Source organism: Athene noctua, chromosome 1 (assembly GCF_965140245.1).
Source record: "Athene noctua chromosome 1, bAthNoc1.hap1.1, whole genome shotgun sequence".
NCBI classification, from domain to species: Eukaryota; Metazoa; Chordata; class Aves; order Strigiformes; family Strigidae; genus Athene; species Athene noctua.
The window spans coordinates 190,630,920-190,650,562 of NC_134037.1; the positions used below are offsets into that span (position 1 = coordinate 190,630,920).

General features: G+C 39.8%; 1 protein-coding gene across 5 annotated transcripts in view; it reads left to right on the plus strand.

Annotated features, from left to right (window-relative positions):
• SLC9A7 (solute carrier family 9 member A7) overlaps window positions 1-19,643 on the plus strand; it is a 74,966-nt gene that overhangs the window by 28,269 nt on the left and 27,054 nt on the right. For 3 of the 5 annotated variants that reach the window (XM_074908098.1, XM_074908073.1, XM_074908090.1), the window contains exons 2-11: window positions 5,782-5,981; window positions 7,306-7,383; window positions 8,103-8,179; window positions 9,172-9,284; window positions 10,638-10,743; window positions 11,020-11,161; window positions 15,127-15,232; window positions 15,597-15,685; window positions 15,798-15,911; window positions 18,312-18,423. In XM_074908098.1, the coding sequence (XP_074764199.1) occupies window positions 5,782-5,981; window positions 7,306-7,383; window positions 8,103-8,179; window positions 9,172-9,284; window positions 10,638-10,743; window positions 11,020-11,161; window positions 15,127-15,232; window positions 15,597-15,685; window positions 15,798-15,911; window positions 18,312-18,423 (1,137 nt within the window). Of the gene's footprint in view, window positions 1-5,781; window positions 5,982-7,305; window positions 7,384-8,102; window positions 8,180-9,171; window positions 9,285-10,637; window positions 10,744-11,019; window positions 11,162-15,118; window positions 15,233-15,596; window positions 15,686-15,797; window positions 15,912-18,311; window positions 18,424-19,643 lie in introns of all 5 variants that reach the window. The other 2 variants (XM_074908081.1, XM_074908107.1) reach the window with 2 other exon arrangements.

A 19,643-nucleotide genomic window follows, 5' to 3' on the forward strand; every position in this document is an offset into this window, starting at 1 on the left:
ATTAGTGATGCTGAGTGCAGGACGCTAAGGGAGGTCTGGAGCTCTGCAGTCACTTGCTTAATTCTCCTTCAAGAGGTCGTATAGGGGTGTTCCTCTGCACTCCTGTATGAGATAGTACAGTGCATGGCAAGCATATACTATAGAGTGTGGGTTGCTAGCACTTCTGGAGGTGGTATGTAAGATTTGATCTGATTTGTTGGGGTTTTTTTCCCCCATGTGCAACATTACTGGCTCAGTTCTGGATCAGAAAAAAATGCTTGAATTACTTCATAAGAAGTGTTGAAACTTCCTCATAAATCACTGTCAAATTTGAAGGTGTGGACTGTGAATTTCAAAGGTTGATGCGGTATTAGGAAAAATACTTTGTTGGTGTTTCAGGCTATTTAAACTTACCAGCTGTGGTATCTTGATGCACACAAACATCCTATAGTAAAACAAGCTGTGTGATAAACTATTATTAGTATTAAACTTTTGCCTCGAAAATACTTACATTACTTTCTTTCATCCTTATTGCCATGTTTTTCTTTGTTCTTGTTTTTTTTGTCTTCAAGGTGGTAAAAAATTGAGTTTGGGAGTAGGGAGGAAAAGTCTAGACTTTCAAATGTAAGAAATCCTCTTTTACATGGTTTTTCAAAAGCAAACAGATATTTTACTCCCCATCACCTAGCACCACAAAGAAGCTGGTGTCCAAGTACTCAAAATGTGCTACTCTGCCTCTCTTTGTGGGCTGGGCTAAGGGGAGATGGTCTGTGTGCCCAGGTGAGACTGGGTCTCACTGCTGAGCTGCTGCCCAGCTTGACAAAGCAGTCAGTGGTTTGCTGTAGTGTTGCTTTGAAAATTTATTACTTTTACGTTTAAAAAATAAGGGGGGGGGGGGGGGGGAGGCTACTAGCAAGTACTTTCTCTGCTATCTGCAGATATCACGGTATCTGCTTTTTTGTGTTTACACGGCATTAACAGTAGTTGAACATCTCCTAGTCGCCCCCTCTGCCTACTTTCCATAGGGTGAGTTGTGGCCCCAGGCAGGGGGCATGTCAGGGTGAACTGAGGAAGTAAAATCATCTCCTTCTTGGTTTGCTGGATCACTTTGGCTTTCATGATTAGACACTTACATTACCTTTTCTTCTCCTCTGATGTAGTTTTAGAGTCAGCAGTGCAGTCTGTCATTTTGACCAAACAAAAAACCAAATCCAACTCCAAACCAACAGGTATCTCCAAGACTGACCCAAGAATCAACGAAGTTGATTTTAAATAAACCTTTGCAGTATAAAGCACCTGTCTGAGGGATCCATATGTTCATGGGAAAGAGTATCCATCGCAAAATAACATAGGCTGAAAGGACCTCTGGAGGTAATCTTGTCCAGCCCTCTGCTCATAGCAGGTCCCCACAGCTTGGGTCTTTCAGAGCCATACTCACATGAGTTTTGGATATACCCAAGCATGGAGATTATATAACCTTTGTGGCCAGCAGCCAGTCTATTCTGGTGCTTGGCCACTTAATTGTTTAAAAAACAAACCTTACCTATTTTTTTCCCCCTGCACTGCAACAAGTTTGTTGACTTTAGTCTTAATCACCATGTGCTTTTCAGAAGTCTGTCCCCCTCTTTCTTCCCAGTAGATAGCTGCAAACAGCAGTAAGATCTCTGCTGAGTATCAGGCTGAAACATGGTTAATGCGAACTGCACTGCATACAGAAGAACTCTCAGCATTTGGTGCCTGGCTCTTTACCAGGAGTGTACGAAAGAAAATATATCTAAACGGGTTTGAGTTCACAGACTGATCCAGTCCACTGATTCACAGTTTGAATTCACTGATTAAACAGAGTGTCATGGAGTGCAAATACCTCTGGTTCCTGCAGACTGCTGCCTGCTGAAGCTCCCTGAAGCCTCAGGGCTACTTCTTCAGCAAAGAACTGGGCTGGAAACCACGCAGACCATGGCTCTGACCAGGGACAGGTGCTTGTGGTTGCATGTGCCTATTTGAAATCACATTCTTGCTTCAGTGACTTCTGTCCTCAAACAAAACCAAAAGTAAATATACCATTTCAAATGGTGTATTGTTGGAGTTATGTTGACTGTATCTGAAATCTAATGTTTATTATTATCAGTAGTGATTTCTTTTAAAAGGGAAAAAATATTCCCGGATTTTTAATGCTTCATTTCTAGTAAGATGTTCTTTGTGTACCAGCTGCGTGACTGGTATTGTACAGACAAGGTACTGGCATAAATGCGTTCTCTGTTAAAAGTGAGGTTGCAAGCCATGCATACAGGGCACTAAGTATTAATTTTTGAGATTATCCTTCATGAGAGACTTTGAGCAGTGATGTAAACTTACCCTTGCAACTCTTACCACAAACTAAAACTTCGAAAGTAAGGCTCTACTCAAATTTTCAAGTATTTGTAGCCCTTTCCCAGCTTTTTTTCTCTTGTCACAGTCTTGCAGTAAAAGGCAGCACTGGATTAGTGGCCATAGAGGTTACTTTTTTTAAGAGATAAAATGTTCTTAAGGAATCAGTTAAATATTTGCTGCGTAGATCCAGGTTCTCAATAAACTCTTCACCAGTGAGACCCTGTGGTGCAGAAGAAACACAGAGCTTGTGTAGTGATTCTTCCATATCTATTCCTAGCTTCCAGCATCCACCCCTCCCCTTGCTTCCAAATAAGCAACAGAGCTATACTGATTTTATGTTTGTGTTAACAGTGTAGAAGTAAGTCTAGGGTATCCCACTAGGTTTGTTCATTGAGCAATTCCACATTTTTTTTTTCTTCTATGATGGTTGAAATCAAGTATCCAGAGAGAATTTATAGAGGATGCCCTGGCCTTCTGTGTAACACTTAATGGCAGGCAGCGTAGAAGGGTATCGTTTCTGAAGCTATAAATTGGGCTGTTTGGTCTGCCTGAAAAGCACTTTGGTCTTTAGGTTTTTTGGGGACCTTGGGGGCTGACTAAATATATAAGCTTTGTTAATATTGCTTTATCGGGTGTGGTGGGATGTAGAAATCATCTAACAACTCCAGTAATGTTTTAGTGTGGAAAAGACTTGATGTTCATTGGAAAACTGAAAATACTTCCATACAGTTTTCCATAAAGACTTTAAATTTTATTAGAAGAACATTGACTTCAGGATTTCTGCAGCGTATCTCTCTGTCAAATGTGTCTAGCTGACACATTTCACTTTAATATTCAAAACCTGTTATTTTGGGACTGTGTGACAAATATAGCCTCTACCATTGTAAGGTGAAGGAACTTTCCCTTCTTCTAACTCATCATTTGAACTACCAGGTGCCTAGTATTTTTTGCTAATGAAGCTGGTCATGAAATTTGTATGGCTTCCTTGAGCCCCTTTGTTTTCATACCTATTTCTTTTAATGACTGAGCCATGCGTAGCTTTAGCCTCTTGACTGCTTCTGCTGGCCTCTTGCTTCAACACTGGCTGCCCTGGTCCCAGCTACATCCTGCTGGAAGAATACAGCAGTCTGCAGCAGGGATTAGATGTTCCGAAACTGTGTGGTGCTTGGTGCAAAGGTTGTCCAGTTTGGTATTTTATCAGTAGAAGGTGTATGAAAATGGCATTTCCTTGTAGCTGTGTTAAAGACACTGAGGGTTAAAGGATGTTTCACTTCAAATGCCATGTATCAGTTATGGATATAATTGGCATAGCTTCAAAACTTATTTTAAAATAACTGGTGTATTTTATTATGGGGGAGAAATGTATAAGTGGATTATAGTTGTATAATGCAATCACATCCTGCTCTCCAGTGCGTTTTATTAATGTGATAGCAATGGGGATTTCCCATCTGTTTTTGCAGTGAATTCACAACGGAAAGGCTGTGAGCCTAAGAAACTATTTCGTCTATCGGTGTCCCCTTCTCTGTTCTCAGCTTAGTAGCAGTATAGATCTGGCTTTGTGCCACTACTATGTATAAGCTCATCTGTACAGTTTTCATTCTGTCTTGTGATTTACTGCAGGATTTATGGCTGATGCTGGTTAGATCCTTTTTTAACATCGACAGTCTTCCCGATGTATTCTGTGAGCCTAAGTCTTTCTAGGTGTGGGGGGGTGAGAGCCGCAGAAAACTTTGGCTTCTTGCCTGGCTGGGTTGGTGAAGGTGTCTGTAGCCATAACTGGTAGTGTAAGTGGCTTGGAAGTGACTGGTTGTAACCTGTCACTTTGTTCAGAGATGCGTTTCCAACACATCCATCATGCATAGCTGTAAAATGCTCTGGGTCCATGAGGAGCATGCTTGTATAAACCTCCATATTTAAATTGTTACATTTGAGATTTCAGTAAGTAGATTTATCTTGCTGAGGGGGTTTCTCCCCCTGTGTTCTCTTTGAGTATGTACTTCTCTTTTCTAAATAAAATACCTCTTAATCTTCCAGTTACTTTGTAATGATTTTGTTGCTGCTATGTTCTCTTGATGGTAGAGAAAGAGGGCCAGAAGCAAGCAGCCCACTAGTGTCACAGCTACTACCTGCTCTACCTTTTTTTGTATTAAAACTATTTTCCCATTCTGAGCTTGAAAAGAATGAGGTGTGGTTTTTGGTTCGCCTTTCTGGGGTACATTTTGGTTACTCTTTACACTATGCCGCAACGATAAGTCTGTTAAGAGGTTTTTTGTGGTGTGTGGTAGGATTTCTGTCTTTGTTATACCTCATTTATTCTCTGGTTATTACCTGTCAATTTCATTTACCATCTGGGGAAACAGATCTGTGGATTCAGAGTGAGGGGTCACAGGGAGCAAAACCAGCACTGACTACTGACTTGTCAAGAAAAGGGTCAAACATCAATCTTCATCTTGCAGTTGTCTGGAATGAAGAATAAATCACCAGACCATCCTAAGGTGACAGGGGAGCCTTTAATAAGTGGGTATCAATTTGTTTACTTACCAGACCAAAACTACATTGACTCTTCTTACACTTTCTCTCTGCAGAACTGGAGTCTTGTCTTTTTCTTAGTATGTTGTAAAAGAAACAGTGCTCAGTTAAAACCTTGTGCTTCTTCAGCCTCCTGGCATGGCCTTTCTATCAAGTTAAAAATGACTTCTTTGTCCTTGTGTTTGCATCTCTTATTGATAGTGTTTTCTGGTTGGATTTTAGCTAGGCTGGCTGAGTAATTCATATATTCCTGAATCTTAGGTCTCTTATGATTGCCAATTTTTACATTTATTTTTGTTTCTGTGAAATGTGGAAAAGACACATAGCTGGCTTCTTTGTGCACGTCATCCAAATTTTAGTTGTGAGGTTTGCAGAGTACACAGGAGGATGTGCAATGGGCATTGTTTGCTTGCTTAGAATTCCCAGACAAAAAATCTGCACCCTTGCTGCAGCTGTAAAATATTATGGCAAATATCACTGTTTCAGCTCATTTATGGTCACGTGTTTTCAGTAGTCATTATTTGCCAGTAATGGTGTATCTACTCAGCTCTGTCCTTAGGCAGGTGAGATGTATTTCATGTGTCCTGGTGTTTAGCCTCTCATGCAACTCAGGGTTTATGTGTTAAAGGTGTGAATGAGGGTGAGGAAGACAAAACACAAAAATGGAGTATTTTGGTTGTCACTTCAGGCAGATATCAGCCTTTATAAATTCAGTGGCAGTTTTGATGTGCTTGGGGTCTCTCTTCCTCTGCAGGAAACTGGTAGTAACTATTCACTGCAAAATGTTTATGATGCATGTACGCTTGTAAGGCTCATGCATTGTACCTTGGATTTTATTTGAAACTAGAAAGTTAGGTACAGGAGTAGCAAATTGGCCTCATAGATTTTCTAACTCTCTTCCAGGACTCATAGTTGGGGTGATCTTGAGATATGGAACTCCCTCTACCAGCGGCCACGACAAACCGTTCAGCTGCTCACAGGAGGACAGGCCGTTTACAACCCTGCTGGTCAACGTCAGCGGGAAGTTCTTTGAGTATACGCTCAAAGGGGAAATAAGCCCTGGGAAGATCCACAACGTGGAGCAAAATGACATGTTGCGAAAGGTGAGGGTAGACTATTTCTTGTGCTTGGCTGAGTGTTTCTCTTCTGTCTGTGCTTCCGTCCCTCCTCCCCATTCTGTCCCATTTGAATGTTAGGTAGTATCGAGTATCTGTATTCCTGATAGTAACAGCACTTCAATGCTTAATTCAAAAGCACCTGCTGTATTATACCGCTGCTGGCGATACTGTGCTTTGTTACACGTATGTAGTGCTTTCCCAAAGCCTTTGATTGCTGTTTGAAGACTTCATGTATGTTTCTGACATCTGTAGAATTCAAAGACCAGCTGGACCAAAAAAGCTTGATGCTGCTTTGTGTAATACAAGGAAAACGATCAGTTCTTAGTGAAAAGTGGTTGTTTCTCAGTGGTATTTTTTCCTAGGGTTTTTTTTGATCTGTTTATTGTCAGGAAATAGTTAGTGCTTACATCCCTATAATCCCCCAAGTGAGACAGTCTGGTATTGGAATTGAAATTAATCTATCAACTGTTATCCAGATCTGCTATTTGACTTGTTCTATTCAGTGTCAGGAATTAACCACATTTAGTGTGTATCAAAGCTAGATTCTGAAGTATAAGATTGAGACTTTAAGGTTTGTAACCTAAAAATACTTCTTTCTGCTGACTACAAAGAGAGCTTATGTGTCTGTTTATATGTACCTGCCTGCTATAGATAGCTAAAGTTAGTTGAAATGAATCCTATTCTTGGAGTGCACACTTGTGATTGTCTTCTAACCTGTGCTTAGACAGGGGTTGAAGAGAGCCTAGTTAGTTTCACATCTGTGCAGGTCTTCTGTTTGGATTTTAAGTGTTGTTTTTCATTCCTTACTGTAGTGTAGTCCTTCATGGATACCTGAAGATTCTACTGAAATGCATGGAAGTGATATATGATACCAGTTCCTGAAAACCAGTCTTGTATCTGACTTGACTGGCTTACAATAACTGTGCAGTGGCTAGACTTGCAAAAAACCACAAGCTAAAATAGCATTTCATCTGCAGATATATGATGTACCACACTAAGAGATATCTTCTCCAGAGAAACCTTTATTAGATTTTTTTAATTTAAAAAAGGGGACTGTGTTTAGGACTGCTGCAAGAATATCACTGGTGATGGATGTAATGCCTGTTTTTCCTAGATGCTGTTTACCAAGAAGAGCTGCAGCTTTTTGCTGTGTACGTATAGAGCTGGCCAGTATTTTGGAGGGTCAACTTAGCTATTTCTGAAAATAGTAGTTTTCAGAAAATAATAGTAGTTTTCAGAAAATGAAAGAGGAAAATGAGAATTTGTGTATTTCTGTTTCTAATTGTAGTTTCATGTTTTATTTTTTTAGGTAACTTTTGACCCGGAAGTTTTTTTCAACATTCTGTTGCCTCCTATTATTTTTCATGCTGGTTATAGCCTGAAGAAAGTAAGTATAATAATTTCTGAGGAGAGCAGCCTTGGTTTATGTTGTTGTTTGTTTGTTTTTAATGTGAGACTGCTGATTTGTTCAGGAGCGCAGGCTCTATTTCAAGCATTTTCTTGTTAATGGCAGTAAGAAAAAATGTAATTTCCTTCATAGATGTTTAGGTCATATTGTTTCAAGAGAAAATACATGTACTTTTTACTATAAACACATTAAACTCTATTGAGTCTGATTTGTTTTCCTTTAAATGAAACCTCTGGCAAAATTCAAAGTAAAAGATGTCCTGCTGTGAGTTGTTTTGGTCCTCCTCAAATATGTAAAATGCAGTAGATTATGCTGAGAAGGGGACCCAAACCTGAATCCCAGTGGGGATGTGCCATATCTTGAACATCAGAAGGGTCCAGATTCTGTTCTTGCTTGAAACTGCCATAAATTGGTGCTGGTTTTTCAATTGTGCAGCAAACTCTTACATCTCTTATGAAAATACCTGTGTGTAAAGCTTCCTGTTAATAAGCTACACGTAGGATTTAATACATGGTTCAGATTTGGTTTATTCAATTTATTGAAGTTGGACAGAATTTCCATTGCAGTAGCAGAAGTGTTTGTCTGAAATGAAGGAGTGTTTCTGTGTATTAATGAAAGCATAGTAGTACACTGCATGTTTTTGAACAGGTGACATAACTTGGTTTAAATAAGTATATAAACCTCTTTTTTCTATGCAGAGACACTTTTTCAGGAATTTGGGGTCCATTTTGGCTTACGCATTTTTAGGAACAGCAGTCTCTTGTTTTATTATTGGGTAAGTCAACTCTGTGATATCAGTTTCTTTCTATACTGAAGTTTAGGTTGATAAAGTGACCTTCCAGAGTACCTCAATTTTTGTAATTTGTTTGTTTGAGGATTTTATTTGTGCATCCTCCAGACAAAATGTGAATGTAACTTTTGCTGAGATTTACCACACTTCTAAACAATACTGTCTCTTGAAATTACATTGATATGTTTGAATCGCTTGACAAGTCCACAAAGCTAAAGAAGGGTATTGAGTTTTTTGATATAATGGTCCAGCCCAAAACAAAACCTTGTTAGAGTCTTACTGGAATTGACTCTAACCTGAATTGTGGACGCTACTTGTAATAGAATTTTAGCTATCAGACTTCTAGAGATGTCCCATTTGCATTTGCATGCTCTCTCTTTCTTTCTCTGCAGATGTGTATGTATATATATAACTTTATGCGTATGTGTGCACACACATTTAGTATAAGATAGCTAGTTAACGTTGGTTTACTTTCATACCATCTCATACGCCGCTAAAATTAGCGTGTCTACTGTATGGATATTCTGAAATACAGAAATTCCGAGTTACTTAAGTGACTTTGGTTTATCTCAAAGAATTTCACTAGAGAAATACTTAGAAGGCTATTCTTAGTTCAGAGCTTTTGGCCTATGTACTATATTGGGAGAAGGAATACTGAGGAGAATTTTGAGCAGGGAAATGTTCCCTTTGGTAGAAAAGGGAAACAACTTCTAGATTCTGTGTACTAGTTGTGTGAACAGATTTCATGCTTTGCTTACTGGCTTTAAATGGTATCTTCTGGATCATGTATTGCTTAATCAGTTCATAGGGAAAGAAGAAAATTAATTTTGAGAGCTTAGTGTTAAACCGTGGCAGTGTCCTCCAGAGCTGTACCATAACCAAGCCCACCTGAAATATTGTTGCTTGTGCTTTTCCTTTGCCTGTCTGAAATGCACCAACTTGTTTGACTTGGACTGTTTTATCCTTTTTCTCTTCAGGAATCTCATGTATGGGGTTGTGAAACTAATGAAGTTGGTGGGTCAACTTTCTGATAAATTCTATTATACAGACTGCCTCCTCTTTGGAGCGATAATATCTGCCACTGATCCAGGTAGCTTGCTGAACATTTTTTTAATAACCTTCTAAAGTAATTGTATTGCTAGGATTTTTGGCTGCCTATCCTGTAGATATTAACAGCACTTTATTTTCAGTTATGTCACGCTAGTCTCTCTGATCATCTTCTCTGAAATGCATGCAAATTCTGAGTGTTGTGAAAGCTGTTCTCTGTCAGTTTGGCGCTGGACTGGTGTGACATGATGGTATGTTTGGGGAAAAATGTAACTTTCGTGTTCAAATACTTTAAATATATTTTTTTTTTTTTTCCCCTGGTAGGTTTTTTGTTTAGTGTGCATTAAGTTTAAGACTGCTATTAGGTGAAATTATTACCTTGTCTGGATAGCGGGACTTCCTTCTTCAGCTACATTGCTTGGGACATTGGATAATTTAAGAGCAATATTTGAAGCTTTTAGGTGTGGGGAATTAATATTTCTCCTTCAAATGCCCTTCATGTTTTACAAGTTTAAGCAGAAGAATGCTCTTCTGGCAAAGTGATTTGAGCTTTTGCCAAAATAATCCAGTCATCCTTCAAAGTTCAGCAGGCTCACATAGGTGTCTACTTGACAGGTCAGTCTGAGAGCTGATGTGTGTCAGGGGCTGGGATAGGGAGTGATGTAGTATAAAGCTTGACATTTAAAACAGCTTATCTGAGGTGTTCAGTGGTGATTTGGTGAAAATGGGAAGTAGTTCCTGTGACTGAGCTGAGCTCTGAACAGCTGGTGGTTGAATACAGTTTATGCAAAAAATCACTGTGTAATTTTTGAAGCTCATATATGGGAACATCTTCAAGATCATGGTATTTCATCTCAGATTGAAGTTTCTTGAAAAGGTAGTTAAAAATATTTAGCAGTCTTTCCCTTTTCAAATTCTGCACAAATGCACGCTCCTGTGGCATTGTATATGCTTTGGGGAACACTTAAGATTATTAGCACTACTTTGTTGGCTGAAATAATAAAGCTATGTCAACAACCATACAGCCCTTTAAAAGTAGCAAGAGCTGCACAATGTTTTATTGATTATCTTATATGGAACATGTTCTACAAAAAACATTGGGCCTTTGGTAGAAGTGCTTTGTCTGCCCCATGCCCCTTGATCATGGGAGCTTTCTTATAAACACTGTGCAGATGGGAGATCAGCAGAGCCACCTATTACTGGAGCTGCCTGAAAAGTGATGGTGGAATTGCTTACCTATAGATAAACCTAATTAGTCTGTTTCCCAGTTTACTTTTAGTTCTGTACTTCAGTTCTTAGGTTTTGTTGCTTTAGGCAAACCGGAAAGTCTGCTCTGTCAGCTCACGCATTTGTTCCTGAAGCCAGCAAGCGTGGTTTTTCTCTTTTCTTTCTGTAGTTACTGTGCTAGCAATATTTAATGAGCTGCATGCTGATGTCGATCTCTATGCCCTTCTGTTTGGGGAGAGTGTGTTGAATGACGCCGTTGCCATTGTATTATCTTCGTAAGTAACTACCAAAATTTCTACTCTGAAATAATTTAATTGCTTTTGGTATTTGTCTAAAATAAATACTTCTTCTGAGAAATGTTATTTGAAATTTAAATGGATTGTCTTGAACTGAATTAATAAACATTGCAAACATTTGCCAAGATCCCTCATGCATACATACACCAGAATGGCAAATTTGCCTTCAGTCTGGGATTGTCTCTTGTGTTGCTGTTATGGAATAAACTTTCCTGATGCCACTTCTAATTTCCCATTGTGCTACTCTCTTTCTAGATCTATAGTTGCCTACCAGCCGACAGGTGAAAATACCCATGCTTTTGATGCAGCAGCATTTTTCAAGTCTGTTGGTGTCTTCCTGGGGATTTTCAGTGGTTCTTTCATGATGGGAGCAGTGACGGGGGTTGTGACAGCTCTGATATCCTTTTTCGCATTTAGCTCTTCCAGACTAGGTGCCACATTTAGGTATTAACAGGGCTCTCCTGTTTCCAGCTATACCAAAATTGACTCTAGCTTGTTTTAATTGGAGTGTGAAGATGTGATCAGTATTCATGTGTCTATAGAAAAGCATTATAGGTACTCAGAGAAATCAACTTTTTCCATTATAACTGTGGCCACAGTAGAAGTTTCAGTAATGTTGCTGCATGCTGGAAGCCAAGGGGAAGGCCCTAAATGGGCTTGTCCTAATGTTCAGTTTCATTTTATGAAATTCAGAAAATAGTTTTTTATTATCAGGCTTGAAAGACATCTCATGTGATAACTGGTGTTTGATTCTGTCTTCAGCTAAGTCATTAATAGCTATTTCTGACCCCACAGGGTTCTTTGAATCCTGCATTTTAACTTTTTGCCAGAAATCTGATGTCATCCATCTTGGATAAGATTGTATCTCTACCAGAGTTAACATCATAACATGATGTGCTTTGCATGATCTGTCGTGTTCTCTTGAAACTTACTGCTGCTATTTGATTAGTGCTCTGAGGCACTCAGCATGCAATTTATGTGGGTTTTATTTTGGGCTCAGATAGTCGACCTTAAGCCTGACCTGCTACAGAAATCGTGATGCTTCTTCAGGAAAAGATTAACATTCTTTGCTTTCAGACTGAGTAGTATAACCATATTTGTATGTATCCCAGATTGCTTTGATCTTGCTAGACTTCTGAACACTGGTCTAAAAGGGGTGAAATGTGGTATTTTATACAATAATCATGAACCTGTGACTCTTCATCTTAAGCAATAATGTCTCAGCCATGTCTTGTTATATCCACACTGTGCAGATTTGTCTGATATGCCCCCATAATGGAAACCCTTCAGGTATAAGGGAGAAGAGGTGCTGTTGATGCTTTAATGTTTGCCTTCCAGTTCCCCTGATCACCAATGTGACCCAGAACCATGAATCTTCATCTTGCTTTTAGTCTACTGGCCATCCATAGCTCTGGCAGCTTAAATGCTGTTGCTGTGGTTTTTGGCTTGCTACTGATTATAGCTGAAATGCATTCAGATCCATTTTGTAAAATCATGCTTCTGAAGCAGCAGTTGGTTCTTGCTGTTTCTAATGTTTGTGTTCAGGAAGGTGATGGGAGGCTGTTCAGAAGACAGCCTCTGTGGTGGTTCATTTTGTTTTGTTTTGGGTTTTTATTTGGTGTGGGGTTTTTTAAAGAAAACAACACAGAAAATCCTTAAACTGTTGCTCAATTATACAACTTTAAGTATTTTTTTCCAAAAGAAAATAGTTAATGAAGCAAACTGTAAATTTGCATTTTATTCTTCATAGCTGATTATATCCCATAACTGAAGTCATGAATGAAGTTAGTAGACTGTTATTCCTGTAGCTGTGAAGTACCTATAACTGTACTTCTGAGTGAGGGGTTTCATGTGGTTATGCATTGTCCTTTGAAAACAGACTGACTCCTTAGCTTCCAGATATGATGCAGACAATATACAGGGACTTGTTCTGGCTTTCAGCAACCTATCTTGACCTCGCTATCTGTGGTTATTTTTATAACAGTTAAGGCATTGCACCACTTTGTATTTTCTTTCTAAATTGCAGAATCTGGCTGGTTGAAATGAAGTGAAGCAGAAGGCCATCTCTGAGGAATAAAGAAAGCAATCTAAGAAAACAACAATAATAGCTTGATTTGAATTAATACTTCAATTTGGTCAATTATATGAAATAATAAAATGCTTTTTTTCCTTCTCTCACCTTCATCTCCTCCAAAATGATGAGCACAGGTTTTCATTTCCGATTTAACAAAATGTTTTGGTATGATTACTTATAATAGCAGAAAGGAGAATAAGGAATTTGCTTCACAAAGCTGTCAGAAAAGACTGGAAATGAGGAACTGGTTCTGGCAAAGACCCTTGCCTAACTTCAGGAGAACAAGGTTCAACCTCTTCCTCTCCTGTGGAGTGACTGTGGCCGTCCAGTTTCCTAAGCCTCTATGAAAGCTTTTGAGCCAGGCACTGGGATAATTTCTGGTGGGATTATCTGAGTGCTCTGGGGGAAGGCTGGTTCTAATTGTTGTTACAGTGGATGTTGCTGTTTCAGAGGCATGACTGTAGGTCTGTTGGGGACGGGGGAAATTCAGCTGTGTGTAACAGTTCATCCTCAAAAGTTTTAGAGAGATGGTTTATGTGGAGAATTAACAGTGGTTTAAAAAACTACCAAGTTTTGTATTTGGTGTAATGCCAGCTGTCATAGAGAATAAATTTTTTTTCTTTCATTTTGAGGGCACTTTTCTGACAAAGTAGGGTTGCAGCTGAAGCTGTGGCTGGAGTATGTGTTTCAGAGCCCTTGCCCTTCTCCAAGTTAGCAGAGAATGCCAACAAAAAGTAGGTGTGGGTGGAGAGCAGGTAGCAGGCCTCAGAATTTGCTTCATCCTAAACCAGGCTCCCATTGAAATACTGCCAGCTGTTTGCCTCTGGTGTCAATCACTTGGGGCCTGTTGTGAATGCTGTATTCTGTGATAAAGCCCCCAGGAGATGGTTTCCAGTGAGTTTTCTGGGCTACCTGACTGCTGCTTGCAGGAGGCAGACGAGTGCTGTGAGCGCCAGACCTCCCAGGACCTGTGGATTTCCTGTGAATAGTGGTGCTGCTCATTGCTTTTAACATCCCTATCCCATATTGAGCCATGACTCCCCAAGCAGCAGTGCTGCCAATTAGCTTTAAACTGTGTGGTTCTGCAGAGAGCCCAGGATACGGCAGTGTTACACATGGAGAGCAAGAGTGGATGATGGTGCATCTGCTGACATACCAATTGCCTTCATATGAGCAGGGGAGAGTGCTACCACCTTACTGTTTCAAGTGTCCTTTCTGTGCTCTCACTGTCCTCCCACTTGCGTTTCAGATAAGTTGTGCTAGTTGTCAGCTTTCAGAAAGAGCAGGGATCTGTCTATCACCCCTGTTAGCACATGGTTTCTTACTGTGTCTCCTAGTAGGGTTGCGTATAGCTGTCTGCACCTCAGGTACAGTGAGCTGTTCAGTATTTACCTGCTGCCAGAGTAGTGCTGAGGGGGAAAAAAACGCACTAAAAATCTAAATATGTGAACAACTTTTTTGTAGTATGTGAAGGCCTATCTTTAACACTTAGGGAATCTAGTCTACTTCTTCAGTAGCTGTATGAACTGTTAATTCAGTGTGTTTGATGTTCCTGAAGTTTTGCTCTTCTGTGGAAGATCAAACTTGTTTTTTCTTCCCATTGAAAGATTGAGCTGCTCTCAGTTGGCTTTTACCTAAAACACATCAAGAAAAGGAAATATATTTTGTTGTAGGCAGGATTCCTGTTTTGTCTCAAAAGTACAAAAGTAGCCATGCTTGATGAAAGAGACTTACAACAAATCTGGGCAGAAAAATTCTGATAAATCTGCTTCATCTTAGGGTGGCTGTAGTCAAGAACAGCCCTGTGAAGGGTGGCCGCAGTCAAGAACAGCCCTGTGAATTAAATTATTCTGAATGTATTTTATGCGTTATTTAAAGATGGGGGGGGATCTTTACTGGGGAAGGAACAAAACCCAAAGCAAACACATGTGCACACACCCCCTCAAGAAACCAAGACACACAATCTAAATGTAATGCCAATGTATATATTCCTTCTCTGCTAGCACTTTGCAGGGAAATGTGACATAGAGTAAGACATTACCTCAAAGAGATGGAGCCACAGTTATGCCATGGATATGCAGCACAAATATCCCAAACTGACTGTTGCAAGGAGAGGGCTTGATTCTGAAGTTTGTCTTGATGTGATGGAATTTCAGCACTGAAAGTTTTCCAACTAGTATTGGTGGTTAGTGAATTAAAGTGTTTTTCATAAATACAAGGTACAGAGAAGGCAAAGGATTTTTTTTTTTTTTTTTTTTTTTTTTTGATCCCTTAACAAATAACTTAACGTGACGAAGTTTACCAAGTTGCACTGCTTCCCCCTGCTGGAAACGGCTCTCTTCTTCTTGATGTCCTGGAGCACTTTCTTGCTTGCAGAAGCATGTGGATTTACTGGTGAGTTGTTGGGATTCAAGCACACGGGGACAGAACTCCTGTCCATCTTAACAGCCATTTTCTACTTTCTCATTGAAACTTTCCTATGAGAAACATGATGTTAGCACTTAAAGCTTTTTTTTTACGTTCTGTACAATGTCATTGAAGGTGCAGCTCACTTTTAAGAACAGTGGTTAAGGCTTTTAAGAACTATGGTTTGGTTAAAATACCACCTTCCCAACCTGGAATCTAACTCACTTGAAATTAAGATTCATAAAATCTCAAGGTTAAGGATGATGTATAAATTTAATAGAACTTGGGAAGGGAAAATGTGTGGAGCTCACGGAGTAAACAGGCTGACTTTTACATGTGATTCTCTTCACAGGTGTGGTGGCTGTCCTCTTCTGTGGAATTACCCAGGCGCATTATACATACAATAACTTGTCAGTTGAATCAAGAAGTCGTACTAAGCAGGCAAGACTTTTTCACCTGTCATACAGTATATTGCTGTAGTAGTCCATGTACTACTGTTTTTGAAAAGCATCTTTATTGCTTGGCCTTTAACCTGTGACTGTTTTCTCCCTAGCTCTTTGAGGTATTGCACTTCCTGGCTGAGAACTTCATATTTTCTTATATGGGTTTGGCACTGTTTACTTTCCAGAAACACATATTCAGCCCGGTTTTCATCATTGGAGCTTTCGTATCCTTTTTTTGCTTTGTGAGATTTCTCCATTTATGTGCCTGAAAATTGTGATGTCTGTTGGCTTTACCAAATAGAGGATGGTGGCTGACGTGAGTTTCCCTGATGTCTTGCAGGCACAATAATTTTGAGAACAATCTTTGTTTACTCCTTACACCAGAGCTTAAAGGCCTCTGTGCCACACAGTTGTTGGCCCTGTACCTGAGCAAGTGCTACAAATCATATAGTTTCAATAAATAAATAAATTTCCTTTACTGTGTGACTTGGCTATTGACAGGCAGCAGTGCTTGGGTTTGAACTTGGGAGGCATAGGAAAGGATTAATTTCACTTCCAATGGTCCCTTGAAGAAAGCAAACAAACTTCAAGTAAATAAAAAGGATTGTGGGTGCACAGATTATCTTTGAGCAATGCCCCAAAGGTAGAGGTCAGGATCTCAGGTAATAGGAGGAAGGAACTGAGCTGTGGTGCAGACTGTGACATGAAGGGTACACAGTGCTGAAAGGTGCTGGTGTTGGAGGTGGGTATCCAGATCCCACTGTCCCTGTCTGACTTTGGTACCTGGATCTCGAATTCCTCAGAACTGAATGCTTTAGTAGTAGTCACACTCATACGAGCTAGGGATCACTATATTCCTCTCTGCACCTTGCCTCTGTTGAAATGGCTTATGTAAATATTTCTTCACTACATTTCTTGCTGCTTGACAACTCAGAGCAATTGCAAGTGTGCATGAAGCAATGGGAACTAGTCTTCCAGTCTTGCTTTCTCTCTGCCTGCTGTAGGAGTAGGGCTATCAGCGATGGAGATAAAACTCAGTGAAAGGACATATAAGATGGCCTAATCTGGAACGTACTTAACTTCTCTCCTTCTTTCTACTGTTTTCTCTCATCTCTGTACTGCTTCTAGGGATTTAACGCAGTTATCTTTATTTTTCTTTGGCCATCTATTTTTTTCTGAAACAGTAATACATCATCTCCTGTGTCTCCTCACGTCTGTTCTTCTGACCCAAAAAATGCTCTGGAGCCCTGCAGTCACTGGGTAAAGACATGAGCAGCATAGTTGTATCTGGTATACTAAGCATCATAATTTTTCATCTTTGTCATGGCCTTCCATCCTCTCTCAGGTTACGCTGTCTTGGATTTGTTTTCAGTATTTATTTTGTTCCTTTCTCTTCCTACCCACCTACCTTTTATTCCATTTTTTCACATCTTCTACCACCGCACTTAACCTCTGTTGCCTCTTGAGTGTTTTCCTGCCTTTGTGAGGAGGGCAGCTAGTATTACCACCACCCACATTTTGCCTCAACAGCTACTGTCCCCATTAGTTAACAGCTTATGAGGGTAACACATAGAGTTATCATTAGCTGTTGAAAGGGAAAGGTTGGACTGCAAAAGCAGAGCTAAAGCCTCGGTGTCATTGACAAAATCCCAGCTGTTATTGCTATGTACATTGGTCGTGATGACTTCTGATGTCTGATTTCTGCAGCCCTCAGAAGGACTGCTATAAAGTTGTTTGGAATAATTACATGAAGTTTTTTTGTACAAATAATCAATCTTACTTTTTTAGAGACATGATTTCCTGCAGACAGTATTGCTTTACTTAAGCTATGACAATAACACAGTTGTGTTTAGAGCTCTTATATGGTTTTATTTCTTTTCTGTAAGAGAGCTGTTTCATTCTTCTAATGTTATCCCTACAGCAAATGATCAGTGTTTAGTAGGCTTCTGGTTGTGTTGATGTTTTGTAGGATTTCAGCACATCACTTGGTTTGCCCCAAAGTGTTACTTAGATGATGGAGTGTGTACTCATCTTTCTGCTTCTTCACTGGAACCCCTGGATGTTTTATACCACAGTAGGGGAAGGAAGGAGCTTACCACCTACTGTCATAAGTTTCAGCAATAGTCTTTTACTACTCCTTTTTCTAGTGCTGGCAAGTGGTTTTTGGATTTATCATCTTAGTAACTCTGTACTCTTAAGTTCTTGCCAGCTAGTAGGAGATTTTGCCTCTGTAGGCGCTGTAATGGGGTCGGCACTCGGTGGTCTTATGTTGGCTTCCCTTCTGTACGTAGGACTGCATTTCTGTTGGTCTGAAAGGCAGAACTGAATGATGGTGGTGATAACTGTTTAAAGTGCAAATTTTTAAAGTAGTCTTAATTTGTACAACTGATACTTTTAATACTAGGTATAATTTCACTGTATATTAAAAAATTAGTTAAAATTTGCATTCTGTGCAGTGAGTTCTGTATTGCACATAATTGGTGAAAGTCTGTTTTATATAGACAGAGATAAAAAGAACACTTGATATCATGATGTAAATCTTTCACTAAAACAGAAGCTTCATGTTAGTCAGGTACTCAAGAGTACTCAGGCAAGTGAAATCCTTAACCCTGAGCTGTGAACAGATTGCAATCTTCTTGGGCAGAGCAGCACACATCTACCCTCTCTCCTTCTTGTTGAATCTGGGCAGAAGGCATAAGATCAGCTGGAACTTTCAGCACATGATGATGTTTTCAGGTAAAAGCAAAAATGTCTGGTAAAGCAAAAAAATCTTAAGCAATTTATAGTACTGCCTTCTGCTCTTATAATCCTTGTGCATGCTTCCTGAATAGAAGACTTAATGGTTGTTGCAGTGTGCCCTCATGTATTTTTCAGCCTTTACAGAACATGTGTCATGTGGAAAGAGTGACATCTTGAAATGCCAGCTACTGGCAGCAAGCAGTCACCTCATGTTGGGAATACAGTATTTTCATTTGAAATCCACATGAAGGGGATGGGGGAATTTGGAATCTCTTCCAGAAATTTATTTCTAGCTGAGATGATGTACATGTTGTGCGGAAACAGGTATCTGCTGAGAAAATTGAGGCATATTTATGGGTGTCCTCTCCCGCTTAGTTGGAGAAAGTGAGGTATTTGACTTAAACAGTTATCTGTGTGACAGAAGCCATAAAGGAGTTTGAGTCTGTCATTTAAAGCAAATCATGGAGTGTGTGTCTGTGTTTAAACATGTGCATCCTCAAGAAGTGCCAGGGATGCATCTTTACATAGAAGGGTGTAAAGAAGAGGGAGCCAGGCTATTTTCATTGGTGCCCAGTGACAGGACCAGAAGCAATGGGCACAAACTGAAACACAGGATCTTCCCTCTGAACATCAGAAAACACTTTTTTACTGTGTCCACACACTGACATAGGCTCCCCAGAGAGGTGGTTGTCTCCATCCTTGAAGATATTCAAAAGCTACCTGGATGTGGTCTTGGGCAGCCTACTCCAGGTGGCCCGGCTTGAGCAGGGGGGTTGGATCAGGTGACCTCCGAAGGTCCTTCCAACCTCAGCCATCCTGTGATTCTGTGATTCCCCTACTAAGGAAGTCTGCAGATGGCCAAATGCCATGGCTTGTCCTTGCTAGTGTAGTTTCATAATTGGGGGCAGGGGATGGCAGGGGGGATATCAGCTGGAAAAAAGCTCACAGGCAGAATATAACAGGTTCATATCAAGAACTTAAGTTTCAGTGATGGAATCAACTGGAAAAGTGTATTTTGATTTGAATTCAGGAAGCGGTCTATTTTCTGTAATACATTTTGCTGTTGTCCACAACTTATTTCTTTCCTGTTTGTTTCTGGATATATTTACACCTTTTTTTTAGCACTTGTGGATTTTATAAGTCACAGAAAACTATTAGGGCAAACAATGTTCTAAATCATCCTAAGGCATAATTTCTCAAGGAAACTGAAAGAATTA